Consider the following 18,125-nt stretch of genomic DNA (forward strand, 5'->3'; position numbering starts at 1 on the left):
ACACACACACACTGGGGATAGAACCCAGGGTCACTTTGCCACTAAGCCACATCCCCAGCACATTTATTTTTTTATTTTGAGACAAGACTCTAACTGGTGCTGAGGCCTTGCTAAATTGCTGAGGCTGGCTTTGAACTTGTGATCCTCCTTCCTCAGCCTGCTGAGTCATTAGGATTATAGGTATGCACCACCCCAGCTAAAAGTAAATATTTTTAATAATAATTCAAAACTTTTCCTTCTCTTTTCCCTCTAAATACCTCTCCATTGTATTCTGTATCATATTAGATAAAGTGGCCACAAGCATTTTGGAGATCTGAGGAATAATTGAGTAAAGGGTTCAGTTAGTTTGCATTTAGTGGGATTATTTATGTAATACAAATCAATTGCATGTAATGATAAATCCTTGTTAAACATTCATTGTAGAAATGGTTCCTGAAAACCCTCCTCCTGTCTTCTACATTCAGACATCCAGCATGTCTCATGAAGGACAAAAATTTTATCACCACATAAAAATATCCTGTGAGGCTACACTGGAAATATGGCATTAGTAGCATATATAGAGCCAGAAGCTAGTCTGAGGAAAAGCCCAAATCACAGGCTGTGTATACTCATTATTGGAAGATTTGGTTCTTTTCTACACAGTCAAAATCAAAGTTCTCTCCTGAATAATGCAGCATATGCATTATAAATGTACCACAACCTTTTTCTTTAGTTGTTTAGAGTCACAGACATAGAAATTACTAGAATTTTTTTTTATGAAGCCCAGACCTGTGGAAATATTATTAAGAGTAAGAATATCTATAATAGAAAGAAAACTTGATAGAAATTTCCAAATTTAACAATGTTAATAATTTATTCAGCATTACTAATAATAACTTCTGATTTTGGAGAAACACTTCTATAAACTTTCAATAATAAAAATCAAATTTCAATCAACCATGCTGAAGGAAAAGTAAAGAATCTTTCTATGCTTTCTATAGCAATGATTACAACATTATTATCCTATGGAGAAAAAAATACACATCAAAACTGCAACCCAAAATACAGAAAAATTTGAGAAATGTACTAGTCATGTAATCAATTTTCCTGAGTTTTGTAATATTTGTGGTATTTATTGACTTTTAAACTCATGTTACTGTAATTTCTTTACCTGTTGTAAACAAACACAATAATTTTATTGTCATAACTGTTTATGTTTTTTTCTCAAAGTAGTCACCTAATTGTGGGCATCAAGCCCACAAAACCTAGATTCATTTCTAGGGTTAGGCATTTCTTTGCAATTAAGCCATGATTATGTACCATCATCAACTCACTTTAACATTCCAGTTATCTTTAAACCATCTTGCTGTGAATTGAACTTTGTAAACATCATCCCACAATGCTGAAGAGTAATGCTGAGGCTCCAACTTTTAATGTGTGCAGGCGCACTTAAAATTTTCATCTTAATTCTTTCCAATTTTATTCACTTTTTAGATCAAGACATTTCATATTTAACATGTTATTTTACTTGGTATCATTCTCACCAGTATATTGCTTTTTAAAAGCAACTACAAAATTAACTATACTATGCAAATGAAAATCTGTGAATTTAATCACAAAGAGTGGCCCAGAGGAGCCACTAAGTCCTACAATGTTGAATGGGAAAATTTGTAGAGTCCTATTATGTTCAATAATTCCTATACCAGTGCCCAGAACTTAATATAAATTGAACTGAATCCTACACACAATCCTCTGTAGATTCCATCTGTAGATAAGACATGTTTTCATCAAAAGTGGCAAACTAAAAATACAGACCATTTTCATTTTCATTTCATTTTCTTTTCAATGAAACATTGTCAATGTAGTGGCATCACATAAATATTTATCAAACTCTCTAATTCTTCCAACTGTAATAATAAATGAAAATATCCTTCAATGTGCATACAAAACACCTGCAAAGAAACCCCATTTTTAGAAGATTGAAATGAGATGCAAGCTATCCAAAGTCACAGAGGGCAATAAATTTATTCCACTACCCTCTAGAGAGAAATTAATATATAAAGCAACCATTTGATATTATTGTAGGTGCCTCTGCTTACTATACTTCTGAAATTTTCACTTTGTTAATTGAATAAATAAAAACAATCTGCCATCTACTTGGCACTTGAGAAAAAAGGACCCTGACTTGAAGGTACAGAAAGCCCTACAGACATCCATTATTAACTATAAAATGTAGACTACTTACCAAGAAAATTCAACACAAGTTTCTGTGCTATTGGCTTGCTATTCTATTTGGATTACTTCTTTATGGATGTCATTATTTTTATCATTTACTGGTTATGCAGGACAACAGCAGCTCAAGCTTGATACACAATTGCAGACATAATTACAGATTTGAACCAACAGTCCTCTATTAAAACCTAAATTACCTTCAGCCAACAGTTAAGAAAAGGTCAAGAAGAAGGCACCTGCTGAAAAGAGTAATAAAACCATGCTGTTCATTGTTTTCCAGAAGCTTCTAATCCTTCCTCCCACCTGGCTTACATGACAATTCCTAAGTTCATCAAAATCTTGTAGAGTGCTCAGGGCTCTTCTGGGAAACATTATTTTTTCCTTTTGAATAATTATGTTCATAAAGTTTCGAGCCAAGAAAAGTTTCTGCTGTCACTTGATCATAACTTCACTCCTCTCCTTTGCTTGCTTGTGTCCTAAGGGGAAATTTTAAGGGCAAGTCTGGGCCAAAATTCAATGAGCCTCTTTTGATTTAGATGGGTGGGGTAAAGAAATACATCATCTCAAAAAAAGAATGAGGACAGGGAACACCATTTAGTCCAGATTTGTCATGAATTACACCAAAGCTGCCAAATATCATCTGTCTTACTCCTCATTTTGTCAAACAGGAGTAGCAGACAAGTTTGAAAAAAAGCTAGAAAAAGAATCTAGAAGGATTAACAACCATCTGTAAGAAAAATATGATTTCTGGTGCCTCTGAATTAAAATAAAAAAAGAAGCTTATATGATGTTACAGAACGTAAGAGACATGCTACTGTGGGGAATAAATACCCCTGTAAATATCGGGGCTATGGTTAATGACAAAAGGGTCCTCATTTTTTCTAACAGCACATCTTCTCTCTTTCTTGGTTTTCATGATCCTGCTCTTGATTATCTGATGATCAGATACAGCAAATAAACAATATTACACTTAGCCAATGAAGCTAGTAAACACTTCTTCAGTTAAACTAACTAAATAAAAGCTACTCAGTTATGTGTCTTTATTCTTTCCTTGACCAATAGCTAAAATGAATCCTTCTCCCTGTAGATCAAAGTAGAGCACCACAATGTTTGAGAGCCTGAAAGATCCTGGTACTCTATTATTCAGCTGATCACCCTTTTTTTCCTTTACGTAGTGTGTCAACTATGCTTTTCTGGTAGACAAGATGTGGCAATTACATGTCAGATGGAGAGATATCCTGTTTTCATTATCTTACCTTATGAAATGAAAGTACCAAATAATTACCTCTCTACTGTTTTTCCAGGGCTTCAATGAAATGTGTCAACACATAAGAGCAGCATTTTAGAAACTGGAATTAACAGGAACTGCTAGAAAACATCATTTCTCAAAATATATTTAAACTTAAATTTAAAATCTGTTATAAAAATATTTACATAAGAAAAATATTTTATCAGTCAGGGTCTTGGCAAAAAACAAATGGTACACTAAAACTGAGTAACTGAGGAGTATTTAATAAGTAGACTATTTATAAAGTTGTGGTCAGAGTTTAGGGAAAGTTTAAAAAATAAAGATACAGCCTGAAACGGTTATCACCCATCAGTTAAGGGATGCAACCGGCTCACAGTGAACAGTATGGAAGAGTCAAAAACATTAATACCCTGACACAACTTTCCTTCTCCCTCCCTATATTTCCACCAATGTCCAACCATAAAATAGACCAAGGAAGCCTGCCTCCTGCACACAGAGCAGAAAGAAGGGTAGAAGGGAATCTGAAGAGACAAACAGGAGAGAACTAACACACTGAATATGATTAAGAATATTTTTATTTATTTACTGTTGGAATAAATTATCTTCCCAATATAGCAATTGTTTTATAGGAATTAATGTGTCTTGAGACACCTCTTTTGGATATTTATTTGAATTCCAGCATACATTAGGTCTCCTAAGCCTCTGCTGATTCTATCAAAATATTTAAAGTAAAAAGAGCACTTTATGCTCAGATAAGTTGGAAAAACGCTTGCCACAATACAAAGGAGGGTCAATGTAAATACATACACATTTGCGCATTTGAGATTTTCCTCTTATAACACCAGATGTGTAAAAATAAGGAAATAACTGTCCCTACCTCCTGGGACAACTGAATGAGACCATCTGTATAAAGCATTTTGCAAAGAACTTGGCACATAAACAAACAGTGCTCAGTAAATGTTAACCACTTCTGCCACTGCCACCAGAATCATCAACTGCAGATACATTCTGACTGGAAAACTTCCCACTATGGAAAGTCTGTGTCTTATATCTGCACGTTTGTATCTATAGTGTCTGGCGCAGTGCCTCTTACATTTCTAACATCATGTTAGATAAATGAATATAATGGTGAGCATTGTAATGTGCTGTTATGGTTTATATATGAATTGTCCCAAAAAAGCTCATATGTGAGACCATGCAAGAAAATTCAGAGTGAAATTATCAGGTTATGAAAGCCTTATCCAAATCAGTCCATTAATCCCCTGGTAGGTATTAACTGGGTGGTAACTGTAGGCAGGAAGGGTGTGGATGAACAGGTGGGTCACTGGGGGTGTTCCTTTGGGTTATCATTTTTCCCATGTTACAGAGAGTTGTCTCTCTCTCTACTTCCTGGTGGTGACCATGTCCTCAGCTGCTTTCTTTCCTCTTCGTCCATGATATGCTGCCTCATCTAAGGCCCAGAGGACTGAAGTTGGCTGCAGTCTATGGATTAAGACCTCTGAAACCATGAACCCCCAAATAAACTTTTCCTATAAATGCTCTTGTCAAGTACTTTGGTCAAAGTGGAAAAAAGCTAACAAACACATGCTTTGTCAGATTATACTATTATTTAGTGATTATTCATTTCTCTCCTTGACTCTCCCCTGTTAGAATATCTCAGCATGTAAGGGTTGCTATATTAAGATACATTCCACTGGGTGATATATATATATGTGTATATATATATATACACATATATATATGTATATATATATGTATGTGTTGTATATATATTTATTATATTATATATAAATTATATATAATATTTATTGTATATATTATATTTATTATATATAATATATGTATTATATATTATAAATAAGAGGAATTTATTGCTCACAGTTCTAGAAGCTGGGAAATCACGATCAAGAATATTCAGTGCCAGAATATTCAGTGCCTGGCATGGGCTCTTTCTCATATATGATGCCTTCTAGTTATTCATTACATGGCAGAAGGGCAAGGTAGCTCCCTTGTGCTTCTTCCTTGCAAGGGTATGAATCCCCATGACTTCAACACTTCCTAAAGGCCTCACCTCCTAAGACTTTCATATTAGGTATCAGGTTCCAACATATGAATTCTGAAGAGACACCGACATTCAGACTAAAGCCAGGAGTATTCTCTTCGCCCCACACTGATGCATTCAGCCTGGCCTCGTGACCTGCTCTGGCTATAAGAATATGGGCCAGTTTGGAGAGAGGCTCTTCAAGTCTTCACCATCCTTCTTTCTCTCCTACCTCCACATTGAGAACCTCACATCCTGGAATCAGAAGACTCGTGGACCAGACAGTAGCTCAATCTGCAGCCTGCAACAGTGCTGCTTCAGCTGTTCTCATAGACTCCAGAGGAAGACAAAAAAAAATGTTTATTTGGATAAGTCAATGAAGTTATGAATGTTATAAAGCAATAATGCAGAAAAATCAGACTAATACAAATGCTTATTAACAAGATAGTGACAGCATTCTAGAGTGGAAAATAGGAAACAATTGGAGCTCAAATTTCAGCACTGACAACTAGCAGATGCATGACCTTGATTGGACAAGTCTCAGTAAATCTACCTTGTTGGACTATTATGACAATGAGAAATATTACTTTAAAAGCACCCACCACAGTATGTGGTACATAATAGAACCTTGATAAATGGAAGACATAATGCAATTAGTAATAATGGATGGCATGATATATTCTCAATTACTCATGATTAAAATCCCAAGCTGGAAATTGGTCATCTCAATTAAACATTTCTTTAATTAACCTCAGATAAATAGAATGGTGAAATCCTTGTTCAAGTTTGTAGCTTACAAAAGAATCTAAGAGAAAAACCACAATTTAAAATACACAATGTGCTCTTTCTAAAAGCTTCTAATACCTCTGAGTAGTCAAGAATATGAATCCCTGTTGAGCCAAAGAATAAGAATGCATTCTTTGTGAAGGAAAAAATGATTAAATTGCATCTTACAGACTAGTGATTTAAACTGTGATCAAATCCACTATAGTTGGGGGCCCTAGTTAATCCATTTACTGTGAACATTATTAAACATTTATTAAATGCCAGTGCATGGTAAAGAATTTCAAAGGTATGGTTTTGTTCAGTGAGCTTCAAAAAGCCAAGAACATAAAACTACTAAATGTATCAGCTAATCCCAGCATATGCACATTCACAAAATAGAAGCACCACAATTACTGAAGCACAGAAAGAGGTTTTGGATCCATCAGAGAGGTATTCAGAAAAAGATCACTGCTGATAAGCAATAAAATATTTATTTGGATTGTAAAATTTGATTAGAAAGAAAATGTATCTAAGACATGGGCTAAATTATCTGTCTTTTGAAATAAGAAGGAAAATAAAATTTAATATCTTAAAAATATTGCATCTTACAGAAAAGATAGAATCTGTTAGCTGTTCTGTTAGGAGATCAAGTAAATTTAGAGTAGTATTTCCGAATCATATGTGAAAGGAATGCATGAAGTGCTGAAGTGAAGGTTCCTGTGCTTCCACCCCAGAATCTATAAAATCAAATATTTGGAAATTTAGCCTGGGGATAGGCATTGTTAACAAACTCCCTAGATGATTCATGTGCACTATAATATTGAAAACCAGCTACCCATGCAAGTCATCATTTAACCCTGGGGAGCTGAATTGAAAAAAAAATAAGTTTTTTTTTAGTTGTAGATGGACACAATACCTTTATTTTATGTATTTATTTTTGTGTGGTGCTGAGGATCGAACCCAGGGCCTCACAATGCTAGTCAAGCGCTCTACCACTGAGTCCCAGCCCCAGCCCCAGCCCCAGCCCCCTGAATTGAAAATTTTAAAAGACAAAAAGCTAAACAAGTTCAGACCATTCTATGTATATAGGTCAAGTCCAAGTCTGGACTCAGGAATAGGTGCAGGGCTAAGTAGATGTTCATTCTGCCAGCAGCTCAGACCAAGACTTTTAGCACTTGGAGGAGCAGAGATGATGGATTACCCAACAGTAGTATGCACCTAACAGCACTATGGTGATGTCTTACTATATTACAGCATACAATACATATGTTAGACATAGAATTGTCAAACTTTCCCTCAATTCTTTCATCCCCCTTGCACAAGTCCAAGTATCATTTTTCATCAGTTTATTTGGGCATAGATGCTAAAATCTGTAAGTAGAGAGAAGAAAAAATGATGTTTACAAATATTAGTATGTGGAAATTCTAATCTTTATAAAAAATGTCTCACAACAAGTTCAAATCTTTTTTTCCATGGTATAGAGAAAATCTAGTTTTATTTTTTAAGAGAAGGGACTAACATGAAATGACAAAGGGGAAAGGAAATTGGTACTAAAGTCTTAAAAAATTAAAAAAGCCTCTGGAAAAACAAATCAGAAATATATATAATTGAATGCACAGGAAAGAGCACTCGGTTACAACTTGAGGAGATGCAGTGCCTATATTCAGCTTATGTCCTCTAATGGGTATGTGTACCCAACTTAGCTGCTTTTCAATGAAAAAATGTGAATGTTTGCAGGAAATTACTCTTTAAGACAGGAAGCAATGTCAAAATATAAGTGACATTATCTTCACTGTTACCAAAATTTATTGTATAAAACCCAGAATACATTGGAACAAATGAAGAGTGCAGTATTATCTTTTCAACAGAGACAAAGAATATCAAACTGTAGGAGTCAAGCATCATAAGGGTAGATTTATCATCAGATGAAACTGTACACACATTTTCAAAAATAACACCAAAGGCAAAAATAATATAAAATAATAGTAGTGGTTAATGATTCAGTTCAATATCTTCCTGTTCACCTTCCTACTCACATCCACCTGTCACAAAACGAAGTGAGGTTACTGAAGAGCCACGTAAACACTGAGACTATGCAAAAAAAAAAAAAAAAAATACGAAGGGTGTTTTAGTCAGTTTTTTAACTGCTGTGACTAAAAGATCTCACCAGAACAACTATAGAGGAGAAAAAGTTTATTTAGGGGCTCAGAGTTTCAGAGGTCTCAGCCCATAAGTGGCTGGCTTCATTCCTCAGAGCTTAATAGAGGCAGGATATCATGGGTGGAGAGTGTGGCTCACCTGATGATCAGACAGGAGGGGGAGGGAGAGAGAGAGAGAGAGAGAGAGAGAGAGAGAGAGAGAGAGAGAGAGAGACATTCCACTCTCCAGATATAAAATATATACCCCATAGCCGTGCCTCCAATGAACTTCCTCCAGCTACATCCCACCAGCCTCCAGTTACCACCCAGTTAATTCCATCAAGGACTAAATCGCTGATTAGGTTAAGGCTATAACCCAATCATTTCTCCTCCAAACCTTCTTGCACTGTCTCACACTTGAGCTTCTTGGGGACACTACATTTAAACCATAACAAAGGGGAATCCATGGTCAGATCAGCAGTCAGTGAGTCCAGTGTTGTAAGTATTTTGAAAAGTGTTTAATGCTCAATTGCCTTACAGATTTTAGAACACCAAATTTAAGTATGCTTGAGAATACACAAGGAAACACATAGTTGTCTTCAGATAAAGGAAAGCATGGTAGACTGCAGCTACTCAGACCCATGTTTGAAACTAGGTGCTAAGTTGCATATCTCCTTGGAAACTCAGTTCATGAGCTGATAATTATTAATCTTACCTCATGACGCTATTGGGGAAACTAAGTAAGACCTTCCTCAAAAGACTGACAGTGTCAATGAAGTCATTATTAGTAGAATTGGAGTTTTAGCACAGAGTGGGCATTCAGTAAAGTTTAATTCCCTTCTCTTCTTGATTTGTACTTCAAAGATGTAAATATATTCCAGCCAAATAACAGGAGATAAAAATGAAACACAGAATATGCATACAGAAAGACTGAATTTTCCTGACTTTGAACTTTTCCTTCATTATGATATGGATATTAATTTTACAACTTACACTGGCCATTATTAGAACGTATACAAACAAAAGCTATAGTTTAAATTTGAAAGGGAATGTAAAATTGTTTTCCTGCCCAATATTTAATATAGTTTTTAAAATCCTTTTTCTAATATTATAAATATACTGTTAGCATCTCTGTAATGATACCTTCCTAAGACCTGTTCTAGTCATCATCATCATCACTGGGTCTCAATATTATAGATTGAATATTTCTGTCTCTGAAAAGTAATATGTTGATATGTGCCCTCTGCCAAAGGTGATGGTATTTGAAGGTGGGACCTTTGAGAAGTAATTAGGTTTAAATGAGGTCATGATGGCGTGGTTTCCATGATGGCATTAGTGACACTCTAAGAATAAAATACCAAAGCACCCTCTCTACCATTTAAAAGGATACAGAAAAAAAGTTAGCAGTCTGCAAACCCAGAACAAAGTCTTCACCTTGACCCTGGCAGACTCACAGATCTCAGACTTCCAGCTTCCAGAACTGGGAAATGAATGTCTGTTGTTTAAGCTACTCAGACCATGATATTTCATTATGGCAGCCTGAACTAAGTCAGGGAGAAAACCACTCTTTCAATATTGCAGAAAATTGGTTAATAAATAAAAATTTCCCCTGAACACTATAAAGAGCTAATATTGCCATTTACACAGGAAAAGAGATGACACAACTCCTCCCTTGAGATGTCTGTAATCTATTCAGAGTAGAAAAATGCACAGCACTAATAATGGAATGCAGACTCATGCATGTGTCCAGGGACATGTACATTTAAAGACAAATAATAACAATACCAGGTATTTGAAAAAATTTCTGTATCTAAGATTGAGAATAAATAAGCAGGTAAGGAGCAATGAAAATATTGGGACAATTGTGTCCTGTGTTTTTAAAGCTCTATAAAAAAAATAAATTTTCACAAATAAAATCTTAAAATGTTTATAAATAAAATTCACAACATGGATCTTCTATTGTGTTGTAAAATGTCTGTAGGAGCATACCTTTATGTATTAGTGGAGAATATAAAGTGTAAATCCCAAACCCCTATCACTCAAGGGCCAGATGTAACCATCAAACATGAAAGATCAAGACACTAATGCAATGTGACTTCAGCAAAACCTTGCTGGAAAAAGAAAGATTCCTATATATGATCCATTTGAAAATCCATTTCACACTTCTAATTTAAATCCAATTCAAATGTAATTTACTTTATCAGAGTTACTCATTTCATGAGGGTCAGGAGTATAATCAACAGGGGTGACAATTACTTATGCTTATCAAAAGATAACCCGGTAGCAGTAGTGTTGAGCAGGAAAAAACAAAACAAAATAGAACCATGACTTCTATTGGGAATCATGGCTATTACAGTATAAATAGATCTTATAAACTAATAAGTTCTAAGAAGAAAAATTACTGTGCATTATATTGTCCCAAATGCAAACTCGTTTATCATTATATTGGAGTGTCTAAATACACCTCTTCCAATGTTGATTTTAAAGAGGTGAAAAATCATTTCTGGCACAAAATATTAAACTTACCACTTTCATCATCTATATTGAACCTTCCAAGACCACTGCCATCCCTGATAGAGTACTGGATCTCTCCGTCCCTTCCAGAGTCTTCATCCCGGGCAGTCACCTGAAGCACACTTGTTCCAATGCGTGAGTTTTCTTTTACAGATCCAACAACAGCAAAGTCTGGGAAATAGGGTGTGTGTAGGTTTTCGTTGACATCCACCACTTCCACTTCAACAAAGGAAACAGATGACAGAGAAACAGGTCTCCCTTTGTCTTTGGCCCGAACAGTGAGGTTATAGAACTGCTGTTTTTCATAGTCAAGCTCTTTGCTCAAGCGAATGGCACCACTTGCTTTATCTATTTCAAATCTCCCATTATAGTCATTGACCAAAGAGTAACGCACCTGACCCCCCAATCCAAGATCTGGATCATGGGTCTCCAGCCAAGCTATGACAGTGCCAACAGGGAGATCTTCAAGTACCTTCACACTATAGCTACTCGGAATGAAAGCTGGGGAGCAGTCATTGACATCATCCAAAAAAACCTTAAGAGTGACCACCGAAAACAGCTGCTGGCCACTTTCGGCCCTGTCTCTGGCTTCAATTTTCAAAGAATAGTTTGCTTTGGATTCCCTGTCCAATTGGTCAGCAACATAAATGATGCCAGTTGAGCTATTGATGGCAAACTGGTGTGTATCTGTCAAGACTGAGTAAGTCACTTCACCATTAGAACCCAAGTCTTTGTCTCTGGCTTCCACTTGAATAATCTCCGTACCAATACTTGAGCTTTCAAGAATGTTAACTGAGTAACTGTCTTGAAGAAAAATTGGGCTGTTATCATTAGCATCCTCCACATTGATGGTCAGCAACCTCCATGATGATTTCTGTGGATTACCTAAGTCATAGATAGTGATATTAAGGAGATAGAGGTCAGTGTGCTCTCGATCCATAGGCATAAGCACTTTAAGTTGCCCAGTCTCCATGTCAATATTAAAGCAGCTATCTGTATTTCCATCAGATATTGTAAATAGCACCTTTCCATTGAAGCCAGAGTCAGCATCATAGGCTTTAATCTTCAGGATGTTAGCACCAACCGGCAGATCCTCCTTCACAGCCACATCAGAAGGAAAAGACTTGTCGAAATGTGGTCCTTGTCTATTAACTGAATAAAAGTCAAGAAATCCATCTTCCAGATTCAATTTCCCATTTGCTTTTGCTTTAATGAGTAGTTTTTCTGCCAGTTTCTGAGCCACACGAGTTTCTCTGCAGCTGAAGCTCTTTGAAGACACTTTCCCATGGAGAACTGAAATGTTAATAGCCATGGGGTCTGCAAAATTCTCTCCATCAGTTGCTGTAATTCTGAGGGCAAAATTACCATTTTTAATGCCAGAATTCATCAGTGACTTTTTAAGCTGTAAAACACCAGAGTCTGGGTTTAAATAAAAGAAGCCAAGATCATTTCCAGAAATGATTTTGTACTTTACAAGTTCAAGTTCATCAATATCGATTGCTGAGACAGCGGTGATGTGACCACCAACTGGAAAGTCATATGAAATAACTCCCTGGCAAGCCACTTTTTCAAAGAGAGGGTTGTTGTCATTGACATTCCCTATTCGTATGGTCACATTTACCTCACTTTCATGGCGGTATGGAGAACCCCAGTCAGAGGCTCTAACGATGAATCTATAAGTTTCAGGAGAGGATTCAAAATCCAATTCTTCAGTTGTGCTAATAACACCTGTAAACTGGTTAATGGCAAATGGTAACATATTCAGGCTGGCAATACTATAGGTGATGTACCCATTTTCTCCTTTATCCTTATCAGAAGCTGAAACAGTAAGAATGCTCGTTCCCACGGGAACACTTTCATTCACAAAAGTATCATACAGTGGATGCTGAAATTCTGGGGTGTGGTCATTTGCATCTTCGATGCTGATGGTAACTTGTGCTTTTAAATCTCCTTCCTTGTTTGTCACCTCCAACTTATAAACCTCCTTCTTAATGGTATTCAGTGGCTGTGCTGTGACAATCAGACCTGACCGAGGATTAATTTTGAAGTACTCTGCATCCTCATTTGGAGATAACTTATATTCCACATCTAAAGGTTCAGGATTTAATTTTACTATAGCAACCACAACACCAGGAGGAGAAAACTCACTTATGCTCACGTCGTACACCTCTTTTTCGAATCTAACTGGGACAGTGTCTCTTCTAGGGTTGGTAATGTGAACTGTCTTTAGTGCTGAAAACTTCTGAGGTGACCCTTTGTCTTTTGCTTGAAGGGTGAGATTGTAGCCGTAGGCAAAGCTTTCCCAGTCAACCTGCTTCCTCTCCTGAATCTTGTACTCATTCATCCACTTTCCTTCCTTAGCCAGGAAGAACTGATCTAAAGGATCCCCAGCCACAATGGAAACAGATTCAATCTCTCCGTTGGCCCCCTCATCTTGGTCATCGACTGTCACCACCGCATATGTCGGCTCTTTGTCTAATGAATAGGGAACATGAGTGACAACGTGGATTGTTGGGGCGTGTTCATTTATACGTTCAATGTGAACATAAAGCTTGGCAGTACTGCTCACTCCATTGTTACCGTAGAGTTTCATTCCCCGGTCCACAGCCAAAATCTCCAGATCGTACCTATTCTTTTCGTCATAGTTTAGCCGTCCACTTAAAGAAATAACACCACTCGTGGGGTGAACTGAAAAGAGATCAACTTTGTTTTTGAAGTAGTAGTAGAATTCTCCATTGGAACCAATATCTGCATCTGTTGCTGTCACCTGGGCGACACTAGTCCTCAGAGGTGTGCTTTCTGCTATTGTAACAGAGTAGGTTGTGGGTGAAAACAGGGGCCTCAGATCATTCATATCTAAAACCTGGATATTTACTTTGGTCCATGCTTCCAAATCCTCTCCTCTGACAGAACCTTTTACAATCAATAAATAATTGTCCTGAATTTCCCTATTCAGTATGGCAGAATTGCCACCTTTAGTTCTTATTCTGAGGAAACAGAAATCTGCAATGATGACTTCCTCTGCTTTGAAAAAGCCTTCCTCGTCTCCGGACACTATTCTGTATTTGATATCCCAGGACAGATCTATTAAGGTGATGCCCATTCTACTCTGGCTGCTGACGTAGGTCCTTGCGGCGGAGTTCTCATACACTGTCGCATTATAAATGGAATGAGTGAAGTGGAAGCCCAGTGGCCCGGTCCCTGGCAGCCCTTGGGATACTGTGGCCAAAAGCTTGAGAAGCAGGAGGACGAGGCAAGAAGAAGGAGGTCGTGTACCCACACAGAGTCCCATAATTATATCCATCACATCATACTTCCATCCTGGAGGGGGGGGGAGCAGAAAGAGAAAAAAAAAAAACATAAATTCTCCTGAAAGAGAGTGAGAGAAAGAAGAGGAAATACCTGTTGTTAAACAGTGTATTAGAAAACTTCATAATAAAAATTTTTTATTCAAATATCCATTTAAGAAAAACAGGAACTCAGCCACCACTGCTAGATATATGGAATTCAAAGACACGGGGATTTAACTACATCTTGTTTGAATATTTTTAAAGAGACACTTTGAGATTGCTGAGGGCATAGTTCATTGGTAAAAGATTTCTTATATTCTGAAAGTCAATTTGAAATATGTATTGGAGGCCTTAAGCACATTTATCTCTGAGAATTGCCATCTACATAATTATCCTATGAGAATATTTATATATATGTTCATTACAGCACAGTTTAAAATAACTAAAATGATACTAAAGGACTATCAACTGATAGTCAAACAACTCATGGTAACTTCATAAAGCAAAATACTTCCTAGTCATTAAAAATAATATTACAAAGATGTATATTTTCAGGTACAGTAAAAGATAATGCAAAATAAAAAGGTCCTCAAATAGAATGTATGGAATGAGCCTATTATTTTTAATGTGTATATATTCAGTTGCATCTTTATATTTTAAAAGGCTTAACTATTGCAGGATTTGGAGGCATATTTTCATTCTCTAATTTTTTTCAATGAATATTGTTTATCAGGTGTTATACAATTACTTACATATAATTATAGTGTTTTAATTAAACATTTCAAAGTATTACTAATACAATCAACATTTATATACAATCCAACACCATGAGAAGTAACAAGCCACCATGTAATAAAGCAGAGAGGATGAATGATCCCAAGGAACTGCATATCCTAAGTAATATCCCTCTGTGGACTCACTACTCAGAACAAAGGAGGTAACAATTTCTTGCAAGAAAAATTTAATGAGTTAAAGAGCTATGTTCAATTATTTTCATCAGTGACTACTAAATTTTGATAGTCCATAGTTCTATGACCAATTAGATTAAAAGATAAAAACAATTTTCTGTCCTAACCAGTAAAATCTATCAAATTTCTAACATGGGGCTTGGATGGGAAGGGGAGGAATGCTTGAGTCTATGAGTATGATAGCTCATATTTTTGAAGTTTCCAAATATGATTTCTTACACCAACTCATACTCTTCAGCCACATTCCTGAGAGTTCCTTTCTCATCCTCTTCTATAGGGGTGTAGAGATGGAGTACATGAGAAGTGAATCCTTCTGCAGACATATGATAATGTAAGCACTGTGCCATTTCCCACTTGGTTATATTTAATCTTCACAAGAATCCTGAACAACAGGTGCTATTTAACTCAACCACACACAAGAAAACTGAGTATTAGAGAAGTTGCACTATTTGATTGGGCCATTGGCCCAAGCAATATTCTTCTGGTACTAAGTGGCAAAGCAGAATATCAGACCCTGAGCCTTTTCACTCTAAAAGTGATGCTTTTCCTCACCACATGAGCATTCTCTCTAAATTATTCATAAGTGAGAATGACGATTAAGACTCCTGGAAATGGAGATGATATAATTAAATTCTATTGAACCAGTCAACAAATATCACTGATGGCAAAACATATAATTCATCTAGTACCTCTATTTAGTTATCTACTTTCTGGTTTTATATTAGTTCTAATTACTGACTTCAAGTTAAAATTATCCCCTCCAGAAGTTTAACATATTAAACATCACAAATTATTTTTGTAGTTTTAAAAACACTTTTAAATCCAAGACTGGCACGGCAAATAATATTTTAGCCTTGTTGTGAATGAGAATGTCAAATCTCCTTTTCCTAGTAGCAGAGTCTATATTAGAGCTCAGGTCATTCCTGATCCCCACCCTAAGGTTTTCCTGTTTATTGTTAGCTCTATCTTATGAGATACTCTCATTTATAAAGAAAATCTCGGGGCATATGCTTGGTTTCAACTGGGGATGAAATATGTGTGGCTGCTGTCATCTGCTGAAACATCTAGAAAACACTGAGTAGCAAGTAGAAAAGGGAAGAAAGCTTGCAAACATGAAAAGACATAATACTTTATTAAAAAAAAAAAAGTCAGATTCATGTGCAGCTCCTCTGTCTGTCCTCAGGAAATGTCTCATGCCATAACTATGAGAAACAGACACAGCTCAAGAAACCAGGACAGAGATCAAGGCAGATGGCTAGCAACGCTGCCCCAAAGGTTCCTAGAGTGACACCACTGGGATGCTGGTCATTTCAGAGGAAACTTTGTTAAAAAAGTATTCTTTGGGGTTTTTTTTGGATGAGGTAAGTTAGAATGCACCACCTGGGAGAATGGAGCACCCCACAGGGCCCTTGCCAATGGCGGTGCCTATTTTGTACAGTATGTTTGTCTGACATATGAGAGTGATAGATCCCTCTTAACCCATCATAGATTGGACTAGCAGAATGTTGAATGATATTCCATATACCTTTTTTCCATCATCTGAAAATATTCCCAAACTGTGGAGGCATTTTTAGTTTCACTGGAATGACAGCGCAGTGAAACAGGCTCTTGCGGGGGGGATACAAGGGCCAGGTTACACTCTCTCCAAGTAAAACGCTGGGAGTACCCTTAGTGCTCCAGGGAAATAACAAATTCAGTTTCTGCCTCATTTCCCACTCATCATTTTAAGCTGTGGAGACTACCTTGGAGAGCAGTTTTGCTGATATTTTGCCCCAGGAGTCCAGACTCCATAGCGACCAGAGAGGGAAACTTACCCAACCATAAATTCTGTTCAGCTGAACTTTTCTGACTTCAATCACCACCCCACCCTGAACCCCATGCTGAATGGCATTTGAGAATCATTCCATTCCTGGCATCCAGTAAAGCACCTGCTAGAGGAGAGACAAACAATGGAACATTGCAGCATGGATGAACCAGGGACCCAGAGGCCTTTAACATACTGAGTTTCCAAATCCTCCCAAATAAGCACATCTTACCTCAGGAAACAGAATCTGGAAATTATACAGGCTAAAAAGAGCCTTAAAGATCGTTTTGTCTAATCTCCTGGGTTTGCAGGTGAGGAAACAGAGGCCCATTAAGTAAAAAAGGTCTCAGTTCTCCAAAGGTGCAGAGCTAACACCAAGCTGTAAAGTGCATCAATTGTATTGTTGTCCACAGAACCACGTGACAATCTCTGAGCCCTGTTTTACTGTCAGTTTGGAGTGATTTTCATGTTCTGACACTTTATTACTCCCCCTGGTGTTACTTGCTCCTTTAAGTATTTAACTGTTTATGAATAATCATTTAATGTTCCTATGGGTGTAGTTGCCTTTAAAGACCTTTTCTTGAATCCTTCAGAGCAAAGAATGTTGTCACAATATGAAAACAAAAATCTCATTTTACTATACAAAAATTGATACTCTTGCATACTGTTTCTTTCTTTCAGCAAGATACACAGTTGACATTTTTTCTTATCCATAATGACTGGTCATACAGGCAAGTTGAAAATATTTCAAAACATGATTAAATACATGAATAGGATAGTGCACTAAAATTTAGTTTAACTCCAAAATAACTGAACAAGACTGAACTCATCAGATTCAGTTGTTAAAACAAAACAAAACAAATATCATATAGTATTTTGTATCTTTATTTTTGCATAAGAAAAAAAAAATATTTGGCACAAATTATTGTAGCTTGCCCCTTTTCCACTGATATGGGAAATATACAAGTGCTAGAAGTTAGGACTTCATTATAATTTTTTTATACATTTGTTTTATTTATTATGTTATGTGGTGCTGAGGATTGAACCCCGTGCCTTGCGCGTGCTAAGCGAGCACTGGACCACTGAGCCACAACCCCATTTGATGCCTTTTTTTTTTTCCTACCAGTAATTGAATGCAGGGGCTC

General features: G+C 36.7%; 1 protein-coding gene across 3 annotated transcripts in view; it reads right to left on the reverse strand.

Annotated features, from left to right (window-relative positions):
* Positions 1–14,237, reverse strand: part of FAT3 (FAT atypical cadherin 3) — a gene marked incomplete at its 5' end in the record, with an annotated part of 483,523 nt that extends 469,286 nt beyond the window's left edge. Inside the window, one exon of one of the 3 annotated variants that reach the window (XM_081281174.1) lies at positions 10,931–14,237. In XM_081281174.1, the coding sequence (XP_081137300.1) occupies positions 10,931–14,222 (3,292 nt within the window). The remainder of the gene's footprint in view (positions 1–10,930) is intronic. The other 2 variants (XM_081281175.1, XM_081281173.1) reach the window with 2 other exon arrangements.
* Positions 14,238–18,125: the final 3,888 nt, after the last annotated feature.

The sequence above is a fragment of the Spermophilus citellus genome, assembly GCF_964194105.1.
Source record: "Spermophilus citellus genome assembly, chromosome: 2".
NCBI lineage: Eukaryota > Metazoa > Chordata > Mammalia > Rodentia > Sciuridae > Spermophilus > Spermophilus citellus.